General features: G+C 33.7%; 1 protein-coding gene across 1 annotated transcript; it reads left to right on the top strand.

The window, feature by feature from the left end:
* The first annotated feature begins 2060 nt into the window (after positions 1–2060).
* Positions 2061–7791, top strand: LOC145586327 (patatin-like protein 2). Its single transcript, XM_081643117.1, has 7 exons — positions 2061–2401; positions 4178–4359; positions 4950–5136; positions 5480–5641; positions 5726–6028; positions 7230–7402; positions 7540–7791. Exons 1-7 carry the CDS (start codon positions 2270–2272, stop codon positions 7661–7663), a joined length of 1263 nt encoding a protein of 420 aa, XP_081499243.1. The 5' UTR covers positions 2061–2269; the 3' UTR covers positions 7664–7791.
* The last annotated feature ends 4369 nt before the right edge of the window (positions 7792–12160 follow it).

Below are 12160 nucleotides of genomic sequence, written 5' to 3'. Positions count from 1 at the left end.
AGACTCCGACTCTCCTGCCCGTATACCTTGAGAGGATGGGTGTATTGACGATATAACCACTTCCTAGGGTTGCGGCTGAGGTTGGGGTTGTAGGGCTGCCTGATTAAACTGGCTTTCGAGGTTGACGAACACAGGTGCTGACGGCCCCCTATTTCCTTCTGCCCTACCAACTGTCATCTCAGCTATTTCCTTTCTCTTCCTGGAGATTGCTCGCATGACCTTGGTCGTTATCTCTAATTCCTCCGGGGTAAACTCCTCCAGAGGGTTTGGGGTTGGTACTCGGTTTTGCTCGAGTGTTATCGGCATATTTTCCGGGTCTTTCTGGATGAGATGAGTCTCATCCTCGACCGTGATCTCAGGTACATTATTTACGATTTTGCTTGTGTTGGCATTAAGAATGCCGCTATCATAATTGGGGGTTTCGATTTCTGGCACTGGTGTTATGATTTCATTGTTTCCTTCCATGACTGTCGGAGGTCCTTTGGATGATAGAATTTATTACTATCCCCCCTTCTAGCGCCAATTGTTCTGGGTGAGCTTCGGTACCGTAAGTTCTTGAGGATTGGTAAAGGTTTACAGTCCAATTAAGCACCTACAAAGTCAGCACAAATTAGCTAACCCGGGGGGATTATTCGAGGATAACCGCTACGATGCTAAAGTTAGTAATCTAATGAAAAGGATAAATGAGAAGGTAAGAAAATATTTCTAGAGAGAGAGATTGTACCTTATAATGAAAATATGCTTGGGTATTTATAGGAAGATAACCAAGCTGGTGCCATCTATCAGCATAGGTGGCAAACTGACCTTGTAAGTAGCAAGTGCCTACATGTTCTGGAGCAGCTTTCCACGTGGCCGAGTAAAAGGCCATTATTGGTGTTAAAACGACATGCTAATCAACAAATGATTAGCTGCATACTGTAATCTAGCAACTAAACCTTAACGGTATCAGCACTATTCCGTACAGATGGGCCTCTCAGGCAGCTTGCACAGTTGCACTTAGCTGGTCTCATCGGGCAATTTATGTACCTAATATGACTAAGTACGTGATGAACATGTATATACAATAATATGAACAAGTGGAATTAATGAGAATCAAAAATGGATCTTGAAGTTGCTACAAACGTTGAACTTTGAAGCATACATGGGTGAGAAGTCATTAGGTGCTACATACTTCGTTAATCGTATCTAATTAAGCCGCCATGGTCGACAATGCATTAGTTATGAATTTATGATGTGGGGTTGACACTCAGTATTTGTACTAGTAGTCCTAGTACATATATTTTTGAAGTTAGCACTTTATAATATAGCAACAACTGAGGTTGTAATATCAAGCTAAACTTAATCTAGTGGAAAGGGTTATACCTTCCAAGCTTGAGATTAGAGGTTCAATCACCACTAGAGGCACTTTAAGGTGTGAATTTCCTTACTCTTCTCCCCCACTTTTAAAGTGTCTAGCCCGCTAACATGAGTCCGGAGAACCTATGAGAGGTTCCGGCCCAATAAGGCCCTTTTCTTTACCACCTTTTGAAAAAACAATATAAAAAAATAAAATAAAATAAAAAAAAACAACTGAGGTCGTAATACACAAATTTATTGGATATGCCACCTTTACTGATGATCTATTTGCCACCTTTACGGATGATTATAACAAATAATTTATATAGTAATTTTTTTTTTTTTTAACATGAGGATTAAAACTAAATCAAATACCCCAGTCCAATAACATAAACTGATCGTCACTCACAAAGTACAGTCATACTCATACCTAGTCTAACTACATTTTGCAAAGAATTTACATCCAAGCTAAGATAGCTGCCTTGCTATATGGAGTATAGAAAAGGATAAGATATTAAAGATGATAGATATGTCTATTTTCTTACCTATGTGGAAATAATATATCCATCCAATTGACAACAATTTGCATTTCATCAACCAATGACAGATCTAATCGTTATATCTCCATAACTCCATTTATTGATCTGACAAAATACTAACAACAATGTAACGTATAAATATATATTGTAATCAATACGCCTATATTATTGGTATGTTTTACCACGTCAAAATAATGTTTCATTTTCAGTACGGTTGAATTTAATTAATTAGTCTATAAATTATTTACAAACTAGTAAGTACACCTTCGTTAATCATACATTTATACTCACACAAATGATTCACTAATTTCTTCCTCCAATCCATCTAATATATATAGACTAAGCACAAGACGCTGTTTTTTAAGCACGTACGTAGTCTTGATAGGTAGCTAGCCATGGAAAGAGCTAGTTCGCTTCTACAAGCTCCGACTTACGGTAACTTAATTACTATTCTTAGCATCGACGGAGGCGGAGTTCGAGGGCTGATTCCGGGAACCATTCTAGCCTTCTTAGAAGATGAGCTTCAGGTAAAGTTAATTTGTACCAATTCTTACTTCAAGCTAGGTTATTGTATAATTGTATTATGTTCAACTCACTACACTCCATATATTTGATGCTAAGAAAATACCCTCTTTGTTTCTTTTATTGTATTTTGAGATTAAGAAAAATCTACAATAATAAGTCAAACTTTAGTTAATCTTTCAACATTAAGTTTAACTTTGATAAATTCAAAAATAAGTCTAACTTTGTTGACTATTTTTTATAAATGGGTATTTTAACCTATGACCTGTCAAATAGGTCATCATTTAACTTATAACATAATTAACTCTCAATTAAATAAACATTAACTTATTAATTAATAACAAAATTAATAACCTTAATATTAAATTTAAATACAAAAATGAATGTATAAAATTTTTCAAATATTGAGGTGTCGGGTTAGGTGCTCCTAGGTTTGCGGTGGGCGCCGGCTAGGGTGGAGGTTTTACGGGTCCAATCGAATAAGGTGGGGTTAGGTGGGGGTTTCACCGATGAGGGCATGGGTTGGGAATGGGTGGGGGTTCATGAACATGAGTTCGTTGGATGGGGGGTTCCCGAGTTGAGATAGTATATTTGGATTCAAGAATGGGTTGGGTGGAGTCGTCGACTGGGGCTGAGAGGGTTTTGTGGGCAGGGGTGGGGGTTGGATGGTGTTTTGCCGGCAAGGATAGGGGTTGGAGCTTGGTGGTGGCTGGTTGGGGTAAGGGGTGGTCTGACAATTAGGAGGTTAGCTGGTTTTTTATTTTTTTTTCAATTTTTTTTTTTTTTTTGTTTTTTAAATTAGTTAATTGTGTTAGTTGGCTTTTAATTAGGATTTTATTAATTTTTCCTAAAAAAGGATTTAATTAATTTAATTACACTTTTAAAAAAATTAATTAAACATATTTCAACAATAACGTTTTGACACATGGAACATTAACCTGTATTTACCCATATAACAGGTCATGTCTTAATATTGGAAGTGGTCATAAAATTTAGCTTATTTTTGAACTTAATATTGGAAAACCACCCAAAGTTCAGCTTATTGTTGTTAATTTTTCCATGAGATTATTAGTTGGTACTCATTATATTTTTAATTTGTAACAAGCCTTATATCAAATCAACCGTCTTACCATTAAAGTCACGTAAACATGCTTTATATAGGACTTATCAATATGGATTAGACTTGAATATGGCAAAATTCAATCGAACCCATCTAAATTACACCCCTGTGAATAATATCTACATTTAGATACTTGTTACTTGAATTTTTAATTTGACCATAAACATACACCTATAATGTTATTTTAAGCACTAACTATTTTTCAAAACAACCAATTTTTCCACCAAATCGCCCAAGTCTCTCTTGTATGCATGATGTTACTGTGGGCCCATTGATGAATTCTTTTGATTTTTTTTTCTTTATTTACCTTATGTGCTTCGATTTCTTGATACTACTCTAAATTATACAAACTAACCACAAAATTAGATACCTAATTTACAAAAGTAAGGGTCTGTTCAATTCAACTTAATTTCAATTCAGTTCAATTCAATTTCAATCAGTTCAGTTCAGCTCTAATCAGTTCAATTCAATTCAGCTTCTAATTTCCTTTTCTCATAAAATATTCATTTCAACTCACTTCACTTCAATCCAGTTCACTTCACTTTAGCTCAATTCAGTAAATGTAAACAGGCCCTAAGTGTGGGACAAATTATAAAATAGAGTTCATCATTTAAGGTTTTAAATTGAAATCAAGGGTTTGCTAATTAGTGACTTGATGCAGAAATTGGATGGAGAGGATGTGAGGCTAGCGGATTACTTCGACGTGATGGCAGGAACCAGCACAGGTGGTCTGGTGACAGCCATGCTTGCTGCACCAAATGAAAACAACCGCCCTTTGTTTGCTGCCAAAGACATTAAGCAATTCTACTTAGACCATTGCCCCGGAATTTTCCCTCAAGAGAAGTGTGTATCCTTCTTTTTTTTAAAAAAAAGGACCATATGACACTTTATGCGATACATATATAGTTGATATTTTCTTTTTTTTCTTTTTTTTTTTTTTTTTTTTGAAACAATATATACTTGATATTATAATGCTTGTATTCACAATTTAAAAAATCATATTTAATATTTTATAATTACTTTTGTAAAGTTAAATTCTTATTTAAGTACGCCATATAGGCATCTATCACTAATGATCAGATCAAAACTTCTAAAACAATTAAAAAGATATGTATATTATTCAACAGTATGTAAATTGTTATCACCTAGAGGCTTTAACAAAATTTTAAACTTCAATGGTATTAATTTATCATGATTATAAATAAAGAAGTATATACAGAGTATGAAAATCTAATTCTTATAGATACATTGCTTCTGTATTATTTTTATAGAGGATAGATAGATTGTTAAGTAAAAAGTTTTTTTTTTTAAAAATTGGTTTGCATGCACCAAACTCATAAAAATAAAAATATAAACTAATAATATGAAAAAACAAAAATATAAACAGCACAAGTACAAAATATATGAGTGTTAGATCAATATATGTTTTGTAGGTCTATCTTTGGTCATGCAAGGGATATAATGAAGTCGCTGGAAGGACCCAAATACGATGGGAAGTATTTACATGAAATTGCCAAGGAAAAGTTGGGAAATACAAAGCTACATCAGACTTTAACTAACATTGTTGTCCCAACATTTGACATTAAGCAAATGCAGCCGATTGTCTTCTCCAGCTATGAGGTATCAAATTATATCTAGCCTTTAATTTGTTTACAGTTTACTCCACCTAATTCATACTAATCTAAATTAACTCTCTAACTCTTAAGTATTATTATTGATAACACAATTAGTTATTTGCTCCCACTATTATAAGGAGTTTGATTGAGACATAACTTATTATTGAGTCCAAATGAATAGACACTATATACCCTATCTGGTACAGAGTAATTTTTCAAAAAAAAAAAAAAAATATACCTATCTGGTACATATTGTGCACAAATATGCATGTAACATTATTATTCGTATGTAAATATGTATAAATTGTGTGAAACTGAGAGACTAATACAATACGAATAATGATCAGATAAAAAGGACGCCAAGTCTAGATGCCTTACTCTCGGATATATGCATAGGAACTTCAGCTGCACCAACTTACCTCCCACCCCATCACTTCCACACCCAAGGACCGAATGGAGAAGTCCGAGAATTCAACCTTATCGATGGTGGTGTAGCTGCCAACAATCCGGTAATTTATCATACAATTTCTATATGAATTACTCCATCATCAAGGCTACATTTATCTATAATTTTTGTTTAATTTATATTTTAGGCATTGGCCGCGATAAATGAAGTATCAAATGAGATATATAGCGGAAGCCCGGATTTCTTTCCTATAAAACCATCAGATTATCATAGATATCTAGTACTGTCCTTAGGTACAGGAACAACCAAATGTGAAGAGAAGTATGATGCAGAAACTGCAGCAAAATGGGGTGTCTTAGGGTGGCTTACTTGTGGTGGATCCACTCCTTTGATCGATGTATTCATGCAAGCTAGTGCTGATATGGTGGATTTTCATCTTTCCACTGTTTTTAAGGCCCTTCATAGTGACAAAAATTACATTAGAATCCAGGTACTATATACTTACAATGTTTACATTTAGTTGCAAGTATTTGACTTTTGCTTTAATCACACATTCTACTTTGGTACTCTTTTATGATTTATAGTTAAAAAATACTTCATACATATATATTTATGTGTAGTCATAAGATTTTTTATTTTTTTTTTTTTTCTGTATTTATAATGTTAAATTTCAAGATAATATGAAATGGGCCTGAACAACCCGAACAGGGAGGAGGAGAGTTTGGTCCACAAACAAGGCTTAGGAGCTAAGTGGGCTACAATGGGTTTCAATACTCCCTCTCACTTGTGAGTGTCTTTAGAATTAGAGCACACCAGAAGGTACAACATAAATCCTCTTTGGGAATGAACATCCAATAGAAGCCCTTTAACCAGTGGCTTAACAAATACCCAGTTATGAACGGCCCAACAAACCTGGGCTCTGATACCATGTTAAATTTCAAGATAATATGAAATGGGTTTGGGCAACCCGAACAAGGATGAGGAGAGTTTGGACCACAAACAAGGCTTAGGAGCTGCCATACTAAAACCAATTGGCAATAGTAGGAGTTACTCCTCTACCTTATAAAGTGAAACCACCTCTTCTCTTTCTTCAATGTGGGACACTCACAAGTGGGCTACAATGGGTTTCAACATATAATTAGAGGTTTAAGTAATTGAATATATGCATTCAAAAACGTGAAGTGATAAAGACATGAAGTGTTGCAACAAATAGTAAGTAGAGGGAGCATATATGTCTCATATTGTCAATGGTTTCAATTACTTGGTACATTTATCTTCATTTTTGAAATTTAGCTACGTTTTTTTAACGATAAAAGAGAGCTAGACTTATATTACTATCTTCGTTTTTTGAATTCGTATATTACATGTGTAATTGTATATTAATGCATATAACTAACTAATTTAAGTCGATTTATAATGCATATATATATGTTTCTCTGAATCTAATCAATTGTTATGAACTCTTAATTCCAATGATTTTAGATTTTAATATATTAACCTCTCATGTTTTAAGTAAAAATTTTGATTTTTTATGATGTATTTGTGAATTGAAGAATTAAAGCATAAAAAAACAAATAAAAAAAAAAAGCAAGATTTTGTTAAACTATATATAAAATTATACATACATAAATTTGCTTACATTATTATTATTATTTAATAAGTTGTATGGAATTGATATGAATTGCATGTAGGATGATACATTAACCGGAGATTTAGCATCTGTTGATATTTCAACGGAGGAAAACTTGGTCAATCTAGTAAGCATTGGTGAAGAATTGCTTAAAAAACCAATTTCAAAGGTGAATTTAGCCACTGGTTTATGTGAACCAACCAGTCAACATACAAATGAAGAAATACTCAAGAGGTCAGTAATTTACATCGTTTGCATACATTTCGATCATTTTTATTGCAAGGAACTCGCAAATAAGAAACGTACAAAGAAGTAAAGCTTATACAGTTATATGAGCAATACTTGACATGTGATATATATGACCAATGTAGGTTAGCAGAGATACTTTCGAAAGAGAGGCGACTACGATACATAAGATCACCTCAAGGGCAAGGACGCGTTCATTACTGGCGAACCCATAGTGAACAAGCAGGAACTAATGAACCAGCTAGCTAGCTAGTGAATGATTATCAAAAGTTGATCTGTTGGTGCAGTGACCACTTGCCCGCCTCTTGTTTCTTCAATAATGTGTATTTCCTTTTTAACACTCAAAAAAGGAATATGAATGCTTATTACTTTTCTTATTCTGTGTCTAGTTCATATAAAGTCTAATTTATGGATGATAAAATACTACTCCCTCCGTCCCTAAATTAAAAGTCTTTTTCTCTTTATTATGTGAGTAATAAATGATAGAAAGAGACTTTGTACTAAGGGACGGAGGGAGTATGTATTTATTTACCCCAAGCATTTGCAAATTAATTAAGCTAAAATACGGTCCTTGAAGTTTGGTATTTGTAGCATTTTAGTCCCTCAACTTTCGAATGAGGCAAAATGGTCCCTCAACCACCAATGACTCACTTTTCAAGTACAAATTATCTAAATAAGCATAGTTTAGGATCTTGGTGCACATGTGGCAATAAATTTAATGATTTTAAATACAAAGTTTAGGGACCTTTAAATGATGAGGTGGCATTTATTAAATTAGAAATGAAAGTTTAGAGACTTATAAGGTGAGGTGGCTAATGTAATTATTATAAGTCAAAGTTTAGGGACCTTAAAGGGACACATGGTGCTCCCATACAAGAGTGATTATAAGTTTTAACCCCTAAGTGTATTTTAGTTCAATTAAACTAATTTCATTTCAACTAAACCAATTTAATTTTAGTAAAAATTATTTATTTTTTAAAAATATACAAGTGAGATAATTTACGCGTGAATGTATGGTCGTTGCCATTTACTTAAGTTAAACACATTTAATTAATAATCTAAGGAAATTATTATTTTCTCCTAGAAATTAACACAAGAAAATAGAAGAAAAAAAAAAGGAAAACCCTTAAAATTGTCTCACATAAAACCCAAAAAATTAAAAATCATTAAAAACACAAAACAAATAGAAAAAAAAAAAAAAAAAAAAAAAAAAAAAAAAAAAAAAAAAAAAAAAAAAACCTTGAAATTGACACACACAAAACCCAAAAAAATTGAAAACCTTTTAGAACATAAACTCACGAAAAAATAAATTGTCAATTAATGAGAAAAGTGGGGTGGTATTATTTTTATTCTAGTTTCATAAATTTATTTAGTTTTATATTACAAAGTTTGGCTTTGTCTTACTCACTCACTTCGAAAACACATTATATTTTTTGGTTTTATTTATTTATATTTAAATTTATTTTGGTGTGTGAAATATATAAGGGGTTAATTAGGAGTAAGGATTTGAGGATGTGTGGTTAATGAGTTTAGGTGGGATATATTGTATAAAATTTGATTACGAAAAAATGGTAGGAAGTAAAGGAATGATAAAAAATATATATTTAAAATATATCATGATTATCAAATTTTATTAGCAATTTTTATTCTTGCCAACTCACTTTATAAATATTTGGTTAGAAAAACTCACTTTATGAATTCCTAAGCTTTTGTTTATATTGATTCAAAAAAAAAAAAGAAAAAAAAACTTTTATTTGTATTTAATTTAATTAATTGACTATGATCTAACAACTCCCTAAACTTTTGCTTTAACAAAATAAGTATAGTCCCTAAATTTTGCTAACTAGGAAGTTCCTCCACCGGAACTGGTGAGGCAAGGGTGGTTGAGGGACCTTTTCGCCTCATTTTAAAGATGAGGGACCAAATGTGCTACTAATAACAAAGTTGAGGGACCGTATTTTAGCTTAACTCCATTTGCAAATATAAAAAATAAGTATAATTGCATTAACGTGATACTTTCTCTGTTTTTAAATACTAGCTTATTTTTCCATTCGCAGAGTTTTAGGAGAAAATAATAAAATATGGATATAGTGGGATTATGGGATAGGTGGGAGAATGAAAAAAAATTGTAAAAAGCAAAAGTAATTGAAAGAATTAGAAGAGAGAAAATATAAAATTAATAAAAAAATATGATTTATGTTAGGTCCATTACTTGAGAAAAATGAATTAAATATTGTTAAAATTTTCCAAATAAGAAAATGAAGCAAGTATTTAAAAACGGCTGGAAATAAAAAGTAGCGCAAGTATTTAAAAACGAAGAGAGTATAATTTATGATAAATTTTCCAAAATAATCCAACCTTTGCCTCATCAGCCCAAAATAATCTCACCTTTTGATTTTTTTTTTTTTAAAAAAAATCTAACATTTAATGTCAATTTGCTTCAAATAATCCAAAGTTAACAATAACTTGTTGAATGGATAATTTATATTTAATTAAATTTAATTTACACGTGTTATCACATAAGTGGTCAAAAAAACAAGTTTTAATTTTAAGGAAATTTTGACCATTTACTACCAGAGAAAACACCTTGCTTCACATTTACTATCGGTTTTTGTTTTTTTTTTTTTTTTTCTTTTTTACATTGCTAACACCTAAATCGGAGTTTGTTAAATTTCACTACCCGATGCCTTCCAGGCTTCAAGCCACCCCTCCATCCCTAGCCACCTCATTGCCACCTTCCTATCCCCCATCAATGCTGCCCCTCCTCGTGCCGGCGCCGGCGACCCCACCCCCTCCCTTTCCCTACCCACGCTGCCCACCTCTCTCCAACAACAAGCCCAGAACCTAAACTCCAGCACAACAACGACACAACAACCACCCCTACACCTTAACTCCCCTGTTGTACCTCCACCAATCACAGCCAACAACTCGCCACACACCATACAGCAGCTGCCGCACAACTACCACCAATACTGCCGACACAGCAGCTGCCGCACAACAACCAAAACAGAACAGTCGTTTCAATCGTCCACCTATTTAGCCCCAAATTGAAAAACCTTTCCTCCTCTTCTCTCTCCTCCTTTTATTTGATTTGATTTTTCTAATTTGATTTCCTTTTTTTTTATTTTTTTTTTACCCCTTTTTACTTCTTTATTTATTAATTTGAGATCAGGAGAGAGATAGAGAATTTTAGGCCTATTTGTTGATAAAGAGGAGGAGATTTGGTGTTGATGAAGTAAGTTAAGCAAGGAAGCTTGGAGACCGAGAAGCTGAGAGTGGGAAAATGGAGGGAGGTAAGCACCGTAAGTGGGGGAAAGGGAGGGGGTGGGGTCATTGGCACGGCCGGAACTTTGGGCGCCGGCTATTGGCGAGGGGGAGGGGGACAGGTGGCTAACGAGATGGGGCTAACAGTAGAGGTGGTTGTTTCTTTTTTTTTTTTTAATTTTTTTAATTTATTTATTTTTTTTTTTAATAAACTTAACGGATCCTAACAGATCCTAACGGATTACGTTAAGTGATAGTGAAATTTAACAAATTATAATTTAGGTGATAGCAAAGTAAAAAAAATAAATAAATAAATAAATAACCAGTAGCAAATGAAAGCGATGTGTTTTCCCACATAGCAAATGTCAATTTCCTAATTTTAATTTTCTTTTTTAAAAAAATGATTATTCTTAACATTAATAAACTATTTTAAAAATAATTCAAAATTAAAACCACCACCACCGGACAACCATATCCCTTGGAAATGGGAGGGGACGGAAACATGGCAGGGGAAGGGTAGCAAAGCCCGGGTCGGGATGAGGAAGGGGTTTTTTTAAGGTGGTTCGGGGGGAGGGAGGGGGTCGGCGATTCAAGGGATGTTGGAAGGGCAATTGACACGACGCTCCATCGCTAGGGGCAAGCAAGGGGTCGAGCTGGTGGAGGTGGGCGGTCTTGAAGGGTGGTTGGGCTGGTGGGAGCTGTTTTTAATTAAGTAATTTATTACTATGATTTTTTTAAAAAAAAATACTTTTTTGACCAATCAAATACCAACACATGTCATGTACATGCTATAAACAACTAAAACTTCATGATCTACATATCCATATTCAATAAGAGACTGAGGAGGCCAATTGTGAGTTGAGAACATAGACTATGAGATTCCGGAGATTTATTTTATACAAGGCTTCATGTAGACTCTCAACACGGACTACTACTTCATGTTCTCATGATGATTGCTCTCATAGTACCAGAGAGCTACTAAATTTTTTTAGCTTAATATAAACAGACCAGTAGACAACAAGTCACTAGCAAAAGCAAAGAATCTCAGCAATAGATTGTAGCAGATGCAATTTATAGATCAGTAAGCCAATACTCATAGTGGGCAGAAAGTACTACTCATTGGGAGTGTACAACACTAAAACTTTTAGGGCAATCAAAAGATGAAGTATGCAGCTCATAGTAACTCAAGGAGGAGACTAATGGAAATAAACTCAGAGAATATCATCAACCACAAACGAAATCAAACTAGCATTCCACATAAACATCATTCTGTTTTAGGATAAATGTTTACTGCCAGAGTATGTTTTTCATGCAAAAAACAAGTCTTGTAGCCCAAACGTCATACTAATATGAACAATCCAAAAATACTGACTTTCGATTCAGTTAAACATAAAACAAAATCTCACATAGTAACCCTAATAAAGGCCAAGACCTTAGAAGCCAAAACTGAAATATAGCCGCAGGAAAGAGAGTGAGTACTTC

Source organism: Chenopodium album, chromosome 16 (assembly GCF_948465745.1).
Source record: "Chenopodium album chromosome 16, dcCheAlbu1.1, whole genome shotgun sequence".
In the NCBI taxonomy this organism is placed as follows: Eukaryota; Viridiplantae; Streptophyta; class Magnoliopsida; order Caryophyllales; family Amaranthaceae; genus Chenopodium; species Chenopodium album.
This window is presented reverse-complemented; position numbering and strand designations above follow the sequence as displayed.

Coding starts and splice junctions, on each gene's coding strand:
- LOC145586327 (XM_081643117.1), top strand. CDS start 2,270: ATGGAAAGAGCTAGTTCGCTTCTACAAGCTCCGACTTACGGTAACTTA. Junction 5,137..5,479: donor TTGTCTTCTCCAGCTATGAG/GTATCAAATTAT, acceptor AATAATGATCAG/ATAAAAAGGACGCCAAGTCT. Junction 5,642..5,725: donor GTGTAGCTGCCAACAATCCG/GTAATTTATCAT, acceptor TTTATATTTTAG/GCATTGGCCGCGATAAATGA.